This window comes from Maylandia zebra, linkage group LG14 (assembly GCF_041146795.1).
Source record: "Maylandia zebra isolate NMK-2024a linkage group LG14, Mzebra_GT3a, whole genome shotgun sequence".
In the NCBI taxonomy this organism is placed as follows: domain Eukaryota; kingdom Metazoa; phylum Chordata; class Actinopteri; order Cichliformes; family Cichlidae; genus Maylandia; species Maylandia zebra.
In genome coordinates, this window is record NC_135180.1 from 29,640,535 (window position 1) to 29,659,750 (window position 19,216).

At 41.4% G+C, this 19,216-nt stretch overlaps 1 protein-coding gene across 2 annotated transcripts in view; it reads left to right on the forward strand.

Annotated features, from left to right (window-relative positions):
• Nucleotides 1-19,216, forward strand: part of nectin3a (nectin cell adhesion molecule 3a) — a 36,166-nt gene extending 16,950 nt beyond the window's left edge. Inside the window, exons 2-6 of one of the 2 annotated variants that reach the window (XM_004558236.5) lie at nucleotides 5,246-5,593; nucleotides 9,178-9,477; nucleotides 11,431-11,548; nucleotides 12,817-12,968; nucleotides 15,266-19,216. In XM_004558236.5, the coding sequence (XP_004558293.3) occupies nucleotides 5,246-5,593; nucleotides 9,178-9,477; nucleotides 11,431-11,548; nucleotides 12,817-12,968; nucleotides 15,266-15,921 (1,574 nt within the window). In that variant the 3' untranslated portion in view covers nucleotides 15,922-19,216. Of the gene's footprint in view, nucleotides 1-5,242; nucleotides 5,594-9,177; nucleotides 9,478-11,430; nucleotides 11,549-12,816; nucleotides 12,969-15,265 lie in introns of both variants that reach the window. The other variant, XM_004558235.5, reaches the window with a different exon arrangement.

Sequence of the window (19,216 nt, forward strand, 5' to 3'; positions counted from 1 at the left end):
TTTATGCGCAGTCTTTGGACTGTATATAAAACTGCAGGTTTGATCAATTATGTGAACTTGTTGAATTTTGTCATGTTCCTTTATGTTTATAAACTATGTAAACATTAGACAATTTTTAGCCATGTTATTGTTTCTTTTATTGTTGTAATTGCAATATGTACAAACATATTGAAACAGGGCTCTGTTGTAAATGAAACATTAGGTTTTAATAAAACCACCTGTATAAATAAAGGTTAAATACAATAAACAAAGCACATTTAAAACAACAACATTGACCAAAGTACAGGACATGAACAATAAAATAAGATATACACTCATATACATGCCAGCTCACAAGAGTAAATATATTTACAGGATTGCGAAAAATACATGGTAAATGGCCTGTATTTGTATAGTGCTTTTACTAGCCCCTAAGGACCCCAAAGCGCTTTACACATCCAGTCATCCACCCATTCACACACTGGTGATGGCAAGCTACATTGCAGCCACAGCCACCCTGGGGCGCACTGACAGAGGAAAGGCTGCCGGACACTAGCGCCACCAGGCCCTCTGACCACCACCAGCAGGCAACGGGTGAAGTGTCCAAGCCGGGGCTCGAACCAGCAACCTTCCGATTACAAGGCGAACTCCCAACTCTTGAGCCACGATCTCCCGTACAGCAGACTAAATATCTAAGCTCTCACTCCAGGATGTAAGCCAGGGAATAAAAAGTATTTTTAAAAATAAGCAATGGGGAGGCCAGCCTAACATTACTTTATCAGTATCATAAGTGTGAGATGTCAACTTAGAGAAACCCGGTATCAGCTCATGTCAAAAGTTAAAATGACCCAGCTCAGATTCATTTTCATGACCTGACATAGATCAGGATGTTTGTTCACTCTTCTGTTTTCACTGCTGAACTTCTACTGAATAGCTGTCCTATTTTCTTGCTTTGTGTTGTATTCATTCTCTGCTTAACTCAGTTTCCTCTTGCTTTTAGTCTTAAACCACACTCCCTCTTGCACAGATCCTATGTCTGCATTCTTCTCCTGTGAGGTCTTCAGATCAGTTCCTCATGAGTGCTGTTTGACACGATAATCTATGCATGGAGTTTGTCTACATGAACCTGACATATTGTCTGTTTTGTTGCTGCTCATGAATGTTGCTGGCTGTGGATCCCTCTTGTTTCACACTGCTCTGAAACGGACTGCAGGGTTCATTGGGAGGATCTCAAGCCACGAGACTGCTTCCTCAGGGGAGGTCAAGGCTGAAGCTGGGTCGGGTCTCTGATAGGTGGAGATTTTGGCTCGTCTAGTGGCCGACTTGGACTGTTTGAGTGTTGCCAGGCAAAAAGGAAGGTTTTGATTTACCATCGCGTCTTCCGAGCAGCTTGTCGCAATTAGTGATGTCAGCAGGGAAAGAAACAAATATGAGGCATTTCTTCAAAGAGCAAGCGTACTCTTCCCATGAGTTCATTCTTTCCTCGGGTTTCTGAAGAGAAAAGGGGGCAAAAGTGCAGCCTGTTTCTCTTTGGCCAAGTTAGGTTTTGCAGGTCTTCGTGATCTGCAGGCTAAGGTGTCACATTTAAACTGAACCAACTGGATTATAAAGCGTCAAAAACAGTGACAACTTATAAAGTTGGACGGCATGATAAGTTTTGTTTGTATGTTTATTTCATAAGCCGTACTTTTTAGATGGATAACCAATAATAAACTTAGTGACACATCTGAGCTGTGCCTCAGCTCTGCGTTCTATTTTCTTGATTTAAACTGTATAACACTGTTTTTTAACACATTGCTTACATTTAGTTGCCTGCCGTATTTTAGACAATTTATCACAGCGCTCTAGTTTGTGAGCATTGGTTGTGTTTTTCATGGTTGCAGCTAGCAGTGCCAAGTTTCCCCACTCTCCTCCTGGCTGTAGGTATCCCATGCAGAGGCCATCTGTCTCTACTCCCCTAATGGTAAGGGTGGAGTCCTCTTTAAACACCTCCCCCACACACGCACTGCCACCACCACCCCGTTCCCTCTTATTTTCAAATGCCTACTGCAAAACAAACAGAGCATGGCATAGATGGAGTTTAGTTTCTTTGTGTGCTTTGACTGGCCTGAAAACTGACACGAGTCAGATAAACTACCTACAGTAGCAGTTGGGGTGTCGTGTCAGGTAGCAGCAGAATGTGGAGCATGTTGAAGAGAAGTTGGGTTAGAGACACGTGTCTGCATACATCAGTACAATGTCACGCATGCCAAGTATGTAAGTGTGCTGCAGGAGGGGGTTTTATCAGCCTGCCATCTACATTCTTGTTTCTGTCATAGATACGTTGTAGGTCTTGATCTCTCTGTCAAGCATTTGTCTTTTTTTCTTTCGTCAAGCCAAACAAATGAGTTGCACTAGTAAGGTGACAAAAAAGAAAACAGCTGTTGTGATGGCTCAGATGACTGTGGAGTGGAGAATGTGGCTCTGACCCTGATTCTCCCCCACACCAGTGCATCCAGAGGACTCCTATAGAAATAATGCAAACACAGGGCAACAAATGCACTGCAAAGCACATTATAGGGGAAATTTTTTTGTGGGAAAATGAAGTAATGACCCAGAGTGACTTTTCCAAATGTCATTTTCAGGCAGATGGCAAATAAGGCCACCTGGACTAAACAATTCAGGTTAAAAGTTTAGATGCAGTGCAGAGCTGTATTGGGTCAGTCTGCACACACAGAAAGGTTTGAAAATGTGTGTGAGGAAGAAGAAAAAAACTCAGGAAAGCCCAAATGTGACAGTACAGCACGAACCTTCACAACACAATGCAACATACATTTAAGACTGAGCAGCCATTCAAAGTATATGCCCGACTCGCACACATGTTCACACACTTATTTCTTATTTTGGAAGAGAGAAACTCAGTGTCTGTTTGTCCGTGTGTGTATGTGTGTAGTCACTGAAATTACAGGGGACGTAATGGAGCACGGGGAGCCTCAGCCTCATTGGCTGTATTCCTCAGAAACCAAGATAGCATTGCTGTGGCTTACCGCTCACATTCATGCCAGCAACTCAAAATACCAGCCAGTGGACCACTTTTATAAGCTTTACTCCATACACATCCGAGACAACGGACAAAGTGGAACTTTATGGCTCCCAAATATAACTTACTCTGCAAGCATGTCAAGAAACCCAAGAAATACTGTTTGATTATTTTGAATAAAATCACCTTTTTATGTTTGATGTATGCAACTTTTTCACAAAGTTTAAGGTGGATGTATTCTGCTTTTCAACCTGAAGCAGGGCTGTAAGTCTTTGTACGACTCTGAAAAATGAGTAAACGTGCATCAATCAATCACTCATTGGTGAGATTGTTCTAGAAAAAAAAAAAAAACCAGGAAGGATTTTTTTCCATTTAGAGCACTAGCCAGAAACCTGCAATTTAAGACTTATTTCAGGTTACCTTTCCAAGATACAGCATTCATTCCCACCAAACTAGATGTTTTTGTTTGTTTTGTTTAAACACAGCCGCATGCCTGTCAGCAGTGATCTGTAAAGTGATAGGGATGAGAATCTTTGGCAATAAAAATATCCAGTTCTGATTGTTGGTGTCATGGTTTGATCAATTCAAAAAGGAGAAAGAGGATTTCTTTGTTTTGGTTCTTAGTTCTGTACACAGTAGGGTTGGCACATGTACTCTGTACTCCATAGGCTGATGTTCTTCTTTGGGGCAGCATAGTATTCTTGCATGCACCCATTGTATTATCATTATCCATCCATGCACAATGCACAATGTGTGGGGCACCCATCAGTAAAACGCTTGTATACAATGTGCCAAACTTTTGACTCCTATCATTTGCCTGCTGAGCTGCAAATGAAACTTAGCTGAGTGTTAAGTAGTGCTGATTATGTCATTTTCTGATTAAGGCGTGTTTACAGAAAATGACAGAAAATGTTGGTGGGCACGAGGCTCATTGTGACACACAACGAGCCTCGTGCCCACCAATTTCTGAAATTACCGTTAACTAGAGCCTGGTGAACTCTATCACTCTTGCAGATGCAGTAACTACATACTATTAGTAACACCAATTACAGACAAATGCAGAGAAAGCTCCTTCTGTAAAACTTATTTGTTTAGGTTATTTTTATGTAGCTTATAAATAGTATATTGTTAGTTTTTTGTTGTAAAGTTTGTGTCTATTATTTTGTAAGAAACACAATGGTGTCATCAGCATAAGGCAGTGGTCACACACTTATGGTTGGTTTGTGATGTACAACTAGGCTAATCCTAGCATACGCCTCTTTTAATAGATATTGGTCCTCATATGTGTTAAAAAGTTGTCAAATCTATCTTTTTTTCAAGATAAATCTTTTGACACATACAGATATGATACAAATGTGAAGACACAACCATTCATTTCACCAAACTGTAACTTTTTGCTGTGGTACTGTATTCGTTTTTCTGTCTACAGTATTCAGATGGTCATTAATGTTCAAAGCCAAGTTTACGGGTTGCATTTAAAAAAAAAAAACTGTGGTGGGCCTTAATTCAAATTAAGGGCCTCATAAAAATAGGCAATGAAGCCATCCTCTGGCTTGCTTTGTTTCATCTCCTTCCAGTAAATTGTTTTCTTGCTTGTTTAAAAGGTACTCTGATAATTAGCAAAAGGGACAGGCTGAGTGTCCTGTGGTGAGAGTGTGTTGCTTGTTAAGAGCAACCCAGAACCCAGAAGATATTTGTTCTGCTTTTCAACCACAGGAAGAAACATGAATGAAACAAATGGCTGTTAGTGTAACCTTGGGAAAACTACTCAGAATGTTCTGATATATTGCTCCATTATGTTTGGTGCACACTGCTAACATTAGAAAATTGGTCCAACATCTCACATAAGTGGGGGAAAAAATGTGTTGTAGTGCAGTTAGATACCACATGCCTTGTGAGTATATGCTGATGTTCTGTTTCCGAGAGTTGACACAATCCTCCAGAAAAAAATCTTCCTGAATTAGCTCATCTCAGCTACTGTTTTTCAAATTTAATATCGTCTGGTGGTGATAGTACATCTATATCAGTGTTGTTACAACTGAAAAACTGGATGAGGAGACGCAAATTGAATCTATGTGACTTCCCAGACAATTTTCTTCCACTGCTACACACCAGAGAATTAAAAAAAAATCTCTTAATCCAATGAAGTGACATTGTCATGAGAAATTCATTTTTCCCATTTTAATTATAAGCTGAAACTCTGTCTTTTGTATTTCTGAATCCCAACTCTGTTTTTTCTCTCAGCAGGTGTGAGCAGTAACCAGGTAGTTGTTCCTGAAAAAGTGAATGCAGTGCTGGGAAAGAACATCACACTGGGCTGCCGAATAGAAGTGGGTCCCAGCCTCAGCTTCACGCAGAGCTCCTGGGAGCGTCGTCTTCCTTCAGGCACTATTACCCTGGCGGTATTTAATCCCGAGTTTGGAACCTCATATTCTTCACAATATGAAAAACGTATCTCATTTGTTTCCCCTTCAATACGAGATGCCACCATTACCCTTGAAGGAGTTGACTTTACGGATATCGGGTCCTACACCTGCAAAGTGGCTACATTTCCTTTGGGCAATACACAAGCATCCACCCATGTTAATGTTTTAGGTAAAGTACTGCTTCCTCACTTCACTTCCTCACTGAGTGGTTCTTCATATTGTCCTTAAATCTCACTTTTTAATGAAGGTCATTGTTTGTTGTGATTTAGCAAAGCCTAGGTGAGCACTCAGTGTCTGCCCTGGAGGAAACAGCGGCTCCCTGAAGCAACCTAACGTTTAAATTACAGCCTGGACACATGCCATGTACATTTAAATCCCTGCAGGAATCTGAAGCTGCATAAAGGCTGCTTTGGTGTGGTCCCACCTATCTCCCTCCCCCACTGTTACTTTAAAAGAAAAGCCAATGTAACTGTTTTTATATTCACAACATTATATCCAAATGTTTCACAGAGTTTCCATGGCATCCTCTGTAAAGTCACTTAGGCCCTACATGCAAGACACAAAACGGAAACCTTCTCATTCAGCAAGCACATAAATATAATGCAGCAAGTTCAGAGTGTCCCAGCTCAATGCAACTTAGTTGCTTGCAACAACAGTTTAATTGTAGGGTGTGACACAGGGTGACTCTCATGACATTTAGCTGCGTTTTGCTAAGCTGGATTACAACTACAGTCTGCACCTCTTTCCCTCAAGGCTGTGACGATTGTTGATAGTTTTCTCTCCTTTAACCATTTGTCCATTATGTCCTTAAGTGATAATCAAAGCAAGGTTATTTGCCAGGTCACTAAACTAAAAATGAAAACTACCTGTGGATCCCTTCTGAGCTTCCAAATAAAATAAACAAAACAAAGCCGTATTATATTTTAATGGGTTTTCCCATTAGTATGTTCTTATTTTATCCAAACACAAAGCATACATTGAAAGCAGCATACGTTCCTTTACATAGAAGTTTCTCACTGTAGCCTCACTTTCCAGAGGAGCAGAAACACTGAACTTTCCCTGTGGTCAGCGTATGTTTCAAGCCCTAAATTGGTGCCGTTGCTGAGAGGAGGAGATTGCAGTGTAGGCAGCAGCAGGTTCTCATCATCCTCCAGAGACTGAAGGAGACTCTGATGTCTAATGAGCGGTACATTAAGTGCTGCTGTGACAGCCACGGTGTCTAGAACCTCACAGGGTTCAGTTACAGCTTTCTGTCTTCTCTGAACACCTTCTTGCATATTTTGTTTTTGTTTTTTGGGGGGGTGGGTGGGTCTTATATGGATGCATATATCCACACTCAAACACAAAAGCACATCCTTAGTCCTACTTTACATTTCAGACGTAATTAGGGTGTGGTGTATATTCTTTGCAGTATGATACATGTCAAGTGGAATGTAGATTATCTCACAGGGTATTTCTCTGTGAGAAGGCACATCACGATTACAACACCAAATGTCAGCAGGTTCAGAGAGGAGTGCCTTCCTCATCTCTGCTTTGTTTAGAGGTGACTTTTACAGTTTCCTCCGCCACTCTTTTGATCATGCAGCCCCACTGTCACAAGTCCAATGTGAACAACAACCACAGCAAACAAGAATTTCTGAATAAAACAAAGGTTTCTGGAGAAAACGTCATGGTTAATCCAGCATACGATTGTGTACATAATATTGGTTTTCCAGTGTAAATCAAAGTTGTTTTAGTTTCAGCTTCAGTTTGTAAGTTAACTTAAGATTCCCAGTTTTGATTCCTGTTTATACTCTGAGGTTTATGCGAAGACAGATGACTGCGTTTTCGTTCCTTTCAAGTGGACTAAAGTAAATCAATGATACTTTCAAGCCCATGAATAATGCACCAAAGTCACGACAAACTTCATAATGATCAACAGGTGCAAGAGACGTCAGGTTAATTTCAAACCTCACACAATCGTGATGCAAAACTTGCTATGAATAGTATCAGTACTGTGAGGCACAATCTCAATAATTGTATTAGCTTTCTCACGTTCTTTCATTTTATCTTTGTGTCAACAGCAACTCATAAAAAGGGCCAAAGCTTTTAAGGAACAGTTCAACAGGAAATGTTCTTTGCTATGTGAGCCAAAAGTCCTCGACATTAAACAATCGGAAAGAACCAAAGGAGGAAATTTTGACACATGACCCATTGTTTTCAGATACTTGCAGGGCAAAAGGAAAACTACTGAAAAAATAATTGGCTGTCTTTTAAACAAAACACACTAAATTACTGGCAAGATGTAAGTGTGTACTAATAAATGGTCCTGCTGATAACTCTTTAGAGGTTTAAGCTCCTCTGACTGTTCATATGGCCCAAATTGCAACTCTGTTCTTGAGAAAAGAGCCCAGCAAAGAGATGGCTTTTTCCAGTCTGTTGCCATACCCGAACTACTGCTTCAAACAGTTAATATTTCTAATTATTATTTTTTTATGCTAGATTTTACCGTAAAAATGTTCCAGTGTTTAAGTGCATGGCCATTGACCATGCTTTTAAACCTTTTCTTTATAGAGCTTTCCACTCAGCGTTTAGTCTGCATTTGTGGACAGGAAAGGGCCAGAGCAGCCAGATTGCTGAAGGGAAATCGTTACCCTTTCCCCCAACAGATTTCAACTCATCCAAAGCGTCCCCCTCCCTTTTTGACAGCAACTTCAAATTAACACCCCTGACTGATTTAGGTATTCTGATGCTTCAGCCAGCTCGCGTCCGAACACAGAGCTGCTACTGTTTATAGTCAGAGGCCTGCAAGGAGGGGCAGGGAGGAGGGAGTGAATAATGTGAGGTAGAGGACTAAGAGCAGCGTCCCCACCCCGGGACAGGAGACGCCAGGTTATTTTTGGAAAAAGGCGGTGCCGGTAGTTATTTGAATTTGTTGTTGGAACTCCTGCCTGTCTGAGGTGTCTTAAAGATGATGGTCTCGCCTTGCAGCGCTTGCCCCCGTGCACCACCTTTAAAACTGTCACCACTGTAGTAAGTGGAACAGCTGTTAGTCTTCATTTAAAAGAGGCAGCTAGGGGGGAGACGGTTCAGATTGTGCACTGCGGGACAAAGAATAAGGCAATGGTTTGTGATATGTTTATTTTGTGATAGATTAGAATAAGACAAACAGTTTTTACTGCTTTACACAACAGGTAGAGAGTTGAATTCTAGTCATGTCCCCTTCACATGGATCTGTTTTGTTTCTCTGTTGAGAAAATCCTTGTTGCGTTTAAACATTGAGTCGTTCTCAGGAAGCTGGTGTATCATTACTTCACCTCTAAAGTGCTGAGAAGAGTACGGTAACTCAGCTCCTCGTCTTCCAGTACAACAAAGTCAAATATAAACACAGCACAGTGTTGGCTGCACAGTGTTTTTCTTCAAAGTCCCATGCCTGCTTCAGGTATTGATGCACTTTTCACAGAACAGGACTAATGGAGGTTACTGCTTTGTATTACCTTCACTCAGACATACTTTATTTTTGACACACAGCAATAAAGAAGTCTCCACAGAAATGTGTACATATAATTGAATGGCGTGGTTCATTAATTTTTAAAGCATATAGGTGAAATGGAAGAAGTCAATCTGTGCTCTTTTGGCAGTTAAGTACACTGAAGCCTCCGGGCATTATTTATTCATATTGGTTCACAACGGGATCGATATTCATTTTGTAATCTTTCCCCCGTTCTGTCATTTCTTCCCCCTCCTCCTTCTCTTCACTCTCCCTTTACACAGTGGAGCCAAAAGTGTACGTGTCCGCAGGCCCCACAGCTCTGCTGGACGGTGGCAATGAGTCACTGGTGGCCACCTGCATTGCAGAGCGTGGTCTTCCTGAAGCCGAGGTTTTCTGGGAGACGGAGCTGTACGGGCGATCTGAGAAGCAGAGTCAGAATGAGGCAAACGGCATCACCACCGTACATGTGCGCTACATGTGGCAGCCACGGAGCTCCGCCCAGGGGAAGACACTCACCTGTGTGGTGAGACACCCAGCCCTGCAGACAGAGTTTCGTATACCCTACATGCTAAATGTCCAGTGTAAGTAATGAAACATAAGACCTTCCAATATAGATACCTTAGTTTTGGCTAACTGCAGATACACAGTGTGGCTGTAATACCAGTGTTGAATTAATTGGCTGTATTCCTGCTGAGGAAGAGCCAAGGAATCATCCTTGCAGGCTTAAATTAACATTGGTTTTCTAACTTTGTTTAAATAAAATGTAGCAGTTAATAAAATGTACTGATTCTGTATTAATTAGTAAAATAACAGATAAAAACAGGCTCAAGGTAAATTTAAAGCACATTATCATAGTCTTGTCTTAGCTCTGAGAGAATGTTTAGGCTGCTGTCATTTACAGCCACAAAACCATACACATGTCATGAGCTTCCAAGAGTCAGCTGAAGTGAAATAATATTAGTAAAGTTGTGTACAACACATTATGTTACCATAAAAGCGATAAAATCTACTGAACAAGCATTACACTCAGCCAATGTCCTCCTTGTGTAATTTCTCTATCACTCAACATAATACGTTTAAAGGAAGAGGAAGAGGCGCTAAAACACTGTTGTGTCAACTCACATGACCATAGATTTCAGTTAAGTAAAAAAAAATTCTCCCAACACATAAAGAAAAGCTGCTGGTATAGCTGTGTGAAATCCCTCCAAAGTGCTGATAGCTTCCTTCGTGCTATGTTATCTCTCACACTAGTTGCTGATACTGAGATACATCTACCACTTTGATCTGGCATGCACATATCAAATCTTTGCATCCTTGTTTTTAATGTCAACACTGAGGCTGCTAATACAGATAAATAAAATTATTAATCATCACTTTAAAAAATCAGCTGTCTTTAAAACAAAACAAAAGTCTCAAACACAGCTGAAAATGTATGTAGAGGTAAAAGTGTCAAATATAATCCTGCAGCCACTGCACTGAAATGCTTTTACAATATAGAACAAAATAATCATCATTATTATAACACTATATTTTTAGCCCTAAAACAACCAGTGTATTTTATCAATATTAACCCGTGCTGCTGCCTTGATTTGCAATGAGCATGCTCAGTAAATGTTTCTTCCTCGCCTATAAAAGAGCAATTTAGGAGTCGTCTTAATGTTCTAATCATTGATGCATACTTCCTTGGCGAGCAGTAACGTTACTCTGTGTTTGGACTGTGTGAGTGCAGGCTAATGAAGGTGTTTTATGAAATATTGATCAGACCTCAGCAGGAATTCAAGTAGCAGACTCGGGCTGCTGGGGGCAGCGGATGGAGACGCAGAAAAATCAAGGTTAATATGGGAAGAAAGGAGCTTCCCAGCTCAATAAATCACACCAAGTGCAGAGGCAAGGGATTCTAAGTGCAAAAGAAGCACAATTTCAACGTTGAACCGTGTGAAAAGGGTCAGCGGACATTGTGGGCCAAGACATCTTCTTGTGCGAAATAATGAGTTCCTCATTTATCCTCCAGAGAAATCAAAATGAAAAATTGGATATCTAAGACAGTGTTTGCCATGTTTTATTACAGTGGCATGTGCTGGGCTTCATTTAGGCATCCTCCCGTCTTCCTTGATTTTTTTTTTTTTCCCCTTTGTCGTGGCGACGCAGTAGAGTGTATTATTAGCTGCAGTTCATCTGCTGTCTGAGTCTGTCATTTTCGAACTTTCCACCAACCCAGGATCATTTGTTTGTTCGCTTGGCTCGCTTTCACCAACAGATCCTGTGCCCTGTTACAGTCCTGTAAAGCCTTTTCTTTGTCGTCGTGTGCTGCTGTGCTTTATAATACGTGCTTTGTTTCCTCCGGAAAAGCTCATTTGTCATCAAGCTGCAGGGATCACAATGACTGATTGTGAAGTCCAAGTCTTTTAACTTGAAAAAGAAAAAAAGAGAATAAATGATGGTCAGTGTGACCAACCCGACTGCAGGAGGAGGTTAAAAAAAAGTACAGTAAAATTGTGATTTTTAAAGATTTTTTATTGTATTTTGTTTTACAGTTGCACCAGCGGTATCCATCATGGGAATTAGCAAAAATTGGTACGCTGGCCAAGCAAATGTGAAATTAAACTGTGAAGCCAAGGCCAACCCAGCTGCGCGTCAGTTCACATGGACCAGGTCAGTATGCCTCAACAGTCTCTGATATGTGAAATACAAAAAATGCATTATATCTCTCACACACATTATTATACTGGTCAGTCAAATAGCTCAATAATTAACACAGTTACTTGCAAACTGTGAAAAGCTTACAAGTTCTTTCAGTTGTAATTCAAATGGATAAACTGACTAAATGTGGAATAAACTAAATCTGCAGTACCCAGGCAGGGGATTAATTTGGAAAGGAAAGTGCTGAAGGCAATCCAAGAGCATTATTGCAAAACAGAATGCATTAATCATTTCATCTGAGTTATCTTGTTTGCACAGCACCACCAGCTATAGATCTAAATTTGGACTTAAGGAATTCAAGGCCAGGTACTGCTTAGACTCAGCTGTTGTAACCTTTGCAGCGCTGAGTAGAGTTTGAGTGCTGTAAAAGCGACGCACTTGTCAACTCATAAACCCGAGAAAAATCTTTTGTTGTCTTAAAGCAGTCGGGAGTTTATATTCATGATCTGCACTACTGAAGAATGTAAATAATAGAAGCCAGGGGTAAATACTCTCTATGGGTCATCAAGTAAAATCTCACTCACACGGAAGTACCCTGAAACTTGTGTGTTAGCTTAGTTGATCAGTAGCTCGTCCAATACCGGGCTCAAGGGACGCTTCATTAGCAATTACGACGGGACTGATCAGCTGTTGTTTGGTTCATTTGCATATATCTAAGATGGGTTTAAACAAACCTCAGTGAAGCAATGAAGTGAAGAAGCCTCAGTCTATAAATTACCTCCAGCATAACTTTCGGGCCTGGACACTGGAGCTGTCGAATGCACTGCTGCGCCCATCGGGAAGACTCCCTGCTATAAATAAAAAGATTCCAAACAGTTCATGCATCAGAGCAGCGCTGGCCTATTGGCAGCTCTTTGTCATCATCTTGCTTTGAAAACAAGGACTATGCTCTCATTTGGGCTGACAGCCTCAGTAAAGTCTAGACAGCCAACCTCTTTTGGGCCAGACCTTGTGTTCATGCAGAAAGCTTTTTCCTCTCAACTGATGGCAGAGCAGGCAGCTCAGATTATCATGTGATCTTATAATAGTTGCACCAGGAAAACTGGACCAACAGCGCAGTGATGTCATCGCAAGTCTTGAATAGCCTTTTTCAGTTGTACATCGAAAATGATTTATCTTAAATATGAAGTAGTGATGTTTTTTTTTCCAGTCCTGCAGGCTTTTTTCTCTGTTGTACAGCACGCTGAAATGTCTGTCTGTCATGTTTAATTTGTGTACAGGTTGGATGGCTTGATGCCTGAGGGTGTTGAGATCTCAAACAATAGCCTTGCTTTCACTCGGCCATTGGAGCGCAATGATTCTGGAGTCTATCACTGCGAAGTGACGAATGACATCGGTACCAGCAGTCAGGTTGTGAACATCTGGGTACAAGGTATTTTTTCTCCCTTTTCTCTCTCTCTAGCTATTTAACAGCTCTCTTGTTGTTGTTGTTTTTTTTTTTCTTTTTTTGGTTTTGTTGTTTAACCATCTCCAGGGTTTTCACAAGAAAAGTTGTTTGACTAATTTAGACAACTAGTAAATTAGTTGCCAGGAAGGTCCCTAAAAATAAATCAAAACAGCCATTGTATTAAAACCAAGAGGGGTCAGCTTAGCCCCTGCAATCAGATTAGAGTGAAAATCCTGATGTCATCTCAGGAAATCTTGAGAGCTTACTCACTCTGAAACTAAAATGAATAACTGCCTTTTTGCATTTTTCATGCTTTTCTCATGTAGGATTAAATTCTTTTTTAAATCAGGGCCCATATCAACACTTAGCAGAGCTAGGTCTTTATATACGTATAAATGCCCCTGCCCTGATCCGCTTCCACACATTCCTGGTAACAGAGGAGCACGGGGTGCAGATAGAGTATCAGTACCAAACGTTTCCAGTGTTGTGGCTTTGGCAACATTAGATGTTTCAGATAAGGAAGCGGGTGTTTACCCCTGCTTGCTCAGCAGAGTACGCACTCATGTAGCCTTTCTCTGTGTTTTGTTTGAGGTCAAGTTTCACAGCAGGACCTAGTGAATTGTGCTTGCAGATTTGCAGTACACACAAGTTTGTTTTTGTACACCATGAAATATGTTATTGAGGAGTTGTTGTTTTTTTTACAGCTGCAGTTGCACAAATTATGATCGAGTTAGTCTCATTTCTGAAGTGCTCAATTAAACTATCAAGTAGAGAAAACCTCTTAATTGTATACTGGGGTTTCCCTGCAGTTGGATTTGTTGAATGTTGTAGATCCATTGATACAATTCTTGTCATAAAACATGCAGCTCACTGAACTGCCCCCGTCTGCCATCAGGGTGCGGATCCTGAGAACTCTACATCATTTTATTTTCATTTCTCCTCTCCTTCTTTTAATCCTATTCCAAACAAAGCTACTGCTGCTTTTGGCCACGTATTCCTCTAACACACGCAGTCTTTTTGGTTTCCCATTGTCGAAAGGAGTGAGCTGGAGATGTCCCAAAAAAGTCTGTCAAGCTCCAACTGCGTACAGTCCTGGTTTGGAGTCCCGCTCCAAACAAAAGCACAGCTGACATCCTGTCCGAGATGGACTTGCGCTGAGCAATTATCTTGCTTCTCTTGTCAGATATTACAACTTGGACATGCGGCCCCTTGCCTCTCTGTCCTGTAGAGATAGTTGGGTTGAGCTCAGTGATATTTCCTCCCCACACCCTCACCCTCCCCGGAGCTGTTTGGTGTAGCTGTTTCACATTCCCAGTTGCGTACGCAGCCTTGTGGTTTTTGGCCGCTCGTCTCTCAAATGATCAGCTACATAGTTGCAGACGCTTGTAATCTGCGTGGGGTTAAAATGTGCCGCTGCAGGGTGGGATTGATGGTGACTGATGAAGGAAGTGATTGCCAGTATATCGGTTCTCCAACCTTGATCTGTCTTCCTTTTCCTCTCTCCTGCTTTTGCTTTACTCCTGATCCTTCAGGCTCACACACTGTGTGTAATTGTAGGTAATTAGATTCTTACTCAGTTACCAAATCATGGAAATCATTATAGCTCTATGGGGATTCAGATTTTGATAACTAGTACTTAAGAACCTCCTGGTGATGCAGACCTTTTATTAGTGCGAGTCATATTGCTTTGTAGTCGGGCCTTTGATCTGCCTGCGCACTGATCGACAAGGAGTGTCAGACTGCTCTTCGTTTCAGAAGCTGGAGGTCATCATGGAAGCACTTATCCTGACCTTGAGCTCCAGGCAGCCCTTTCCTCTGCAGCTGTAGCAGAGAGCAAATCAGATGCAGGAACCGCACATCGATCAGTGTTTCAGCTTCTCACATGACTTCCCCACAGCAGAGTTTAGAGGGGAAAAAAGAGGGGAGAGCTAATCACACTTTCTCTGATGCGTAGGAGTGCACGTGCTCCGATCCCTCTCCGTCTCACTGTCATGTTCACGCACACATTGACATTTAACACTTAACCTCTTTCTGCCCTGCTTATTTCCCCCCGTTTTGCTCTACAGCACAGCTTTCAGCAGCCTCTCTCTCTCTCTCTCTCTCTCTCTCAAGAGAGGCATGTGTCTGTGCAGTGTTGGTATAAATTGATCTAAAAACCATTCGCACTTGCTTTGTTACAGAACATAAAGTGTAGTCTTTCTTCCTTTCAGTTTTATGATTTGTCTCTCCATCTGCTGTCTTTCCTCTCTGGTTTAAATCATTTCATCACATTTGCTCTGCAGATCCTCCCCCCACCACCGCAGCCGCCAGCACCACTGCCTCTGTCCTCCACGACACCCCTGGAACCGGCACTGCTGTGGACCGGCGGAGATCCCCGTTCACCTCCCCCACCTTGGCGTCCTTACACGACAGCAGCCTGGGTACTATAGTTGGTGGGGCAGTGGGAGGAGTTCTCTTCCTGATCCTCTTGCTGATCCTTGGCGGGGCTTGCTATATGCACCAACGTCGAACCTTCAGAGGGGACTACTACACCAAACAGTATTTGGGACCCTCCGACATGCAGAAGGAATCTCAGCTGGACGTGCTGCAGCCGCACGAGCTGCAAGAGGTCTACGGGGACAAAACGAGCAAAGGTAGCCAGGATCTGAAACCCAAATTGGGTGGGGATATCATTTACCCCGACTACACACCTGAGCGCAAAGACAGGGACGACTGGGTCGACAGGGGAGATGCCAACAGGGGTTTCAAGGAGGGAAACTACTACCCAGATCACTACAACAGCCAAAACATGCACCCCTGCGGGCCTCCTGTGCACAGCCCCATAGTCAACAACGGCTCCCCCTATCTCCCGGAGGACTGCTATGACAATGGTACAGACAGCGACTACGTGTCCCACATGGACGGATCTGTGATTTCACGCAGGGAGTGGTATGTTTGAAGAAACAAGCAAATGGAGGGGGAGAAATGGACAGCTGACTGAGAATAATTTGACAAATGACAGATTTAAATATCATTAAAAGCTGTGTCATTTCAGTTAAAGGATAAAAGAACATTTCTCAGCTCAGTCTCACAATGAGCTCTTTGAACAATACTGCTCTGCCTTGATTTTAACCACTTAAACCTTAAGGACATGGACATGGATTGCGTTTCACTTTTGTGGCATTTCAAGGAGCTGCAAATATGCTGGAGCGCCTCGGTGATATTATCTGTGTAGGTTTAAGAGGCTTCAGCGTACAGTGACGTTTCATCTGATGTGAATGAGGTTTTTCGTTCTCGTGTTTGCTACCTGTCTTTGTCGCAGGTCACATGTCAGGTGTTCAAAGCCTTGTCAGTGAAGTATTTATTGCCCTGACTGACTGAGCTCTGCTCCCATTAAATTCTGTGGCATTAAAAAAAATGATCTCATGATTGCTTACAGCCTTTTCGTACAGGCGAGCTGTTTATCATGACCGCGATCAGTATTTCTAGCAAATTATATTGCATGGTTTTGTTTTGGGTTTTTTGTTTTCCAAAGTATGTTTGTAAGTGAAAGGGAAAGTCGTGTTTAAAAGGGAGAATTACACAGGCATTGTACCAAAGGAAAGAAAGCTGACTTTACATAGACGCTGCCCCCGTGCACAGCTCTTCTGTGGCTTTTGTCATTTCACAGCATCTCCTGGAACTTTGTTATACTATGGAAAACCTGAGCGCAGTCACACTTTGTGGATATAGTTTTACTTTCAGCTCCAATTATTTTATTTTGTTATATAGTTGTTGTTTGTAAAATGCCAGGCCTGGTTGATTTGAAAACACCCATGGATTTGATGTCACAGCAGCTATGTACAAAGCAAAAGGGGCTAGTAAACCGCTCAACTCAACACCTGATCTGATAAAACTGCGAATGAAAAAAAAAAATCAGTCATTGCTATCTGCCATGGTTTTTTGGAAGACGATTTCTTTAAATGTGAGACAGCAGAAAATGTTTGACACTTTAGGTTAGCAGCACAGTAATAGCAGACTAATTAAAAACTATAATCAGTGAATGTAGCTACTTCGAATGGCTAATCCAGAAAAAGCGCAGACCCTAAGTAGAATTAAAACATTTGCTTTGATATTAACTTACTCATTTTACTCAGTGGAGAAATGTGTTAATTCAGTCACATTCATGCAGTGAAAAGCACAACTCTGTTATTACAGTTGTGAGCAAACATCAAAAGAAGCCACCCGGGCCTTGGCCTTCCCCACTTAGCCATGATAACAGGCTGTGATGCTGTCTTTTCCATTTTCCCTCCTCACTATCCTCGGATTTCTGTCGGTAAGACCAACACCAATAGGGGTTTTTTTTTAAAACTTCACTTCAAAGTAATGTGTTATAAATACCAGATGTGACTGTAACGGCTGTCATCATCTAACATTACGCGGCTCCATAAACCACCAACAGTTTCACTGCTCCCGCTCGACACTCTAGTGTCGTGATTCATTATTGTAAATAAGCAACAAATGGAGAAGGAGTACTAATAAACTGATCCTTCAGTTTCAGATTGGATGTGTTTGTTTAAAGTGTGATTGTTTGAGTAGCTTGGAAACGTCGCGAGCAGTTGACGTCACTACTGTACAGGCCCTAATGCTGGGGTTTGGCTCCTCCGAGGATACGCAGCAATCATGGAAACGGGAAACTTAATCCATGAATGAAAAAATCAGAACCATGTAGGTTAAAGCTGTCTCTGCAATGGCTCCCCAAGGGAAATATATATATTTTCTTCTTTTTTCCTACAAACAACAAAAAACTTGGAACAACCCCCAGGAATATTAAGTTAAAGCTAAAAAGTCGACATCATCAGTGATCTCATCTGTTCCTGCTTGATTTGACCTCAGCCATTTGTATCCTCAGGAATGATACATGAATCAAAGTGACCTATGCTAAGTCTCGCATGAATGGGAAAACGTACCCTTTTGGAAACGCACCACTTTAGTCAGCTTGTGTGTTACAGCTAGAGAAAAGTCTATGAATATGTATTAAAGTCAGATCAGGACAGGAGGTCAGGTGTATTTATTATTATGAGGTTTAATAGATTTTGGACGCACTTAAAAAAACCAAAAATATTTCTCCGCCCTTGATTTCTCATGCCAGAGCTTTGGTTGAAGGTTTAGAAGCTGAGAATAAACTACTTTAATCTCTTCAGCTCGCTCTCACTCTCATCGCCAAAACACACACACCCGCCCGCCACGCATCTGCCACTGCAGCCCACATTCAAGGAGCAGTCCTTGCCTCAGACTTCAGGCTTTTTAATTAACTTTTATTTTTTTCCCCCCGTCATCACACTCGGCGACAGAAGTGCCCGGGCTCTCTGATATATAGCACGTCCATGTCTGCATGTGCGTTTTGTTTCTTTTTTTTTTTCTATGGCCGATGATTCATAGCTGTCTGCTTCAGTTTCTTATTCAGTCTCAGCTACATCTCAGAAAGACAAAAATGAGCTGGAGTGATGAATGTTTTTTTTGTTTGTTTTTGTAGTTGTTTGCATGTAAATGAAACTATTTGCTTTTTATTTCTCATCACAAATGTTTCTATACGTGTACATATTGGGATTAGGTTTCGTTTAGGATTAGCTGTTCTCTCGGTTCGGTTTAAATGTTGGTGTACAGTTTGTTCTGGATTCCCCTACTGAATAGTTGGTGCCTTAAATGGGCTGAGCAATGCACAAGCTTAGGAACTTAAAACTATTAATATCATTAAAGAGGAGGACCGACTGGTTCTTTAATATGTATTTCATCTCCATATTTAAGATTTGCTGTTATCAAAGCATTAGAGTTGACAAAAGGTTGATTGTCATGCCTTATACGTTTTAAAAGAAGGACACATGTAACAAGTTGGTTACTGAGAGAATTGCAATAAGCAAAGTTTCACTGGGAATTTAGTCAAGCCAGATTCATAGAAAATATTATTGTCCTGTAAATATGCTGGCTTTTTTTATCATTATTATTATTATTATTGAAGAATCTTATTTTTTGTATGAGGTCTGTAATTTTCTGAGTATTAGTTTATCTTTCGAGCATTGAGGAGCTTGTCTCATGATAACATAGGCGGCGATCCTGTTTTCACTGCATTTTGTATTTGTTCTTGAGAGTTTGTGACCAATTATTTTGTACATTGTCATTTGAATGATTGATGTCTCACATGAATCGGAGATGGAAGTTTGATAGATTGTATTATGTTCCTTTGTTTGCAATAAAAACCACCATTATTGCACTCA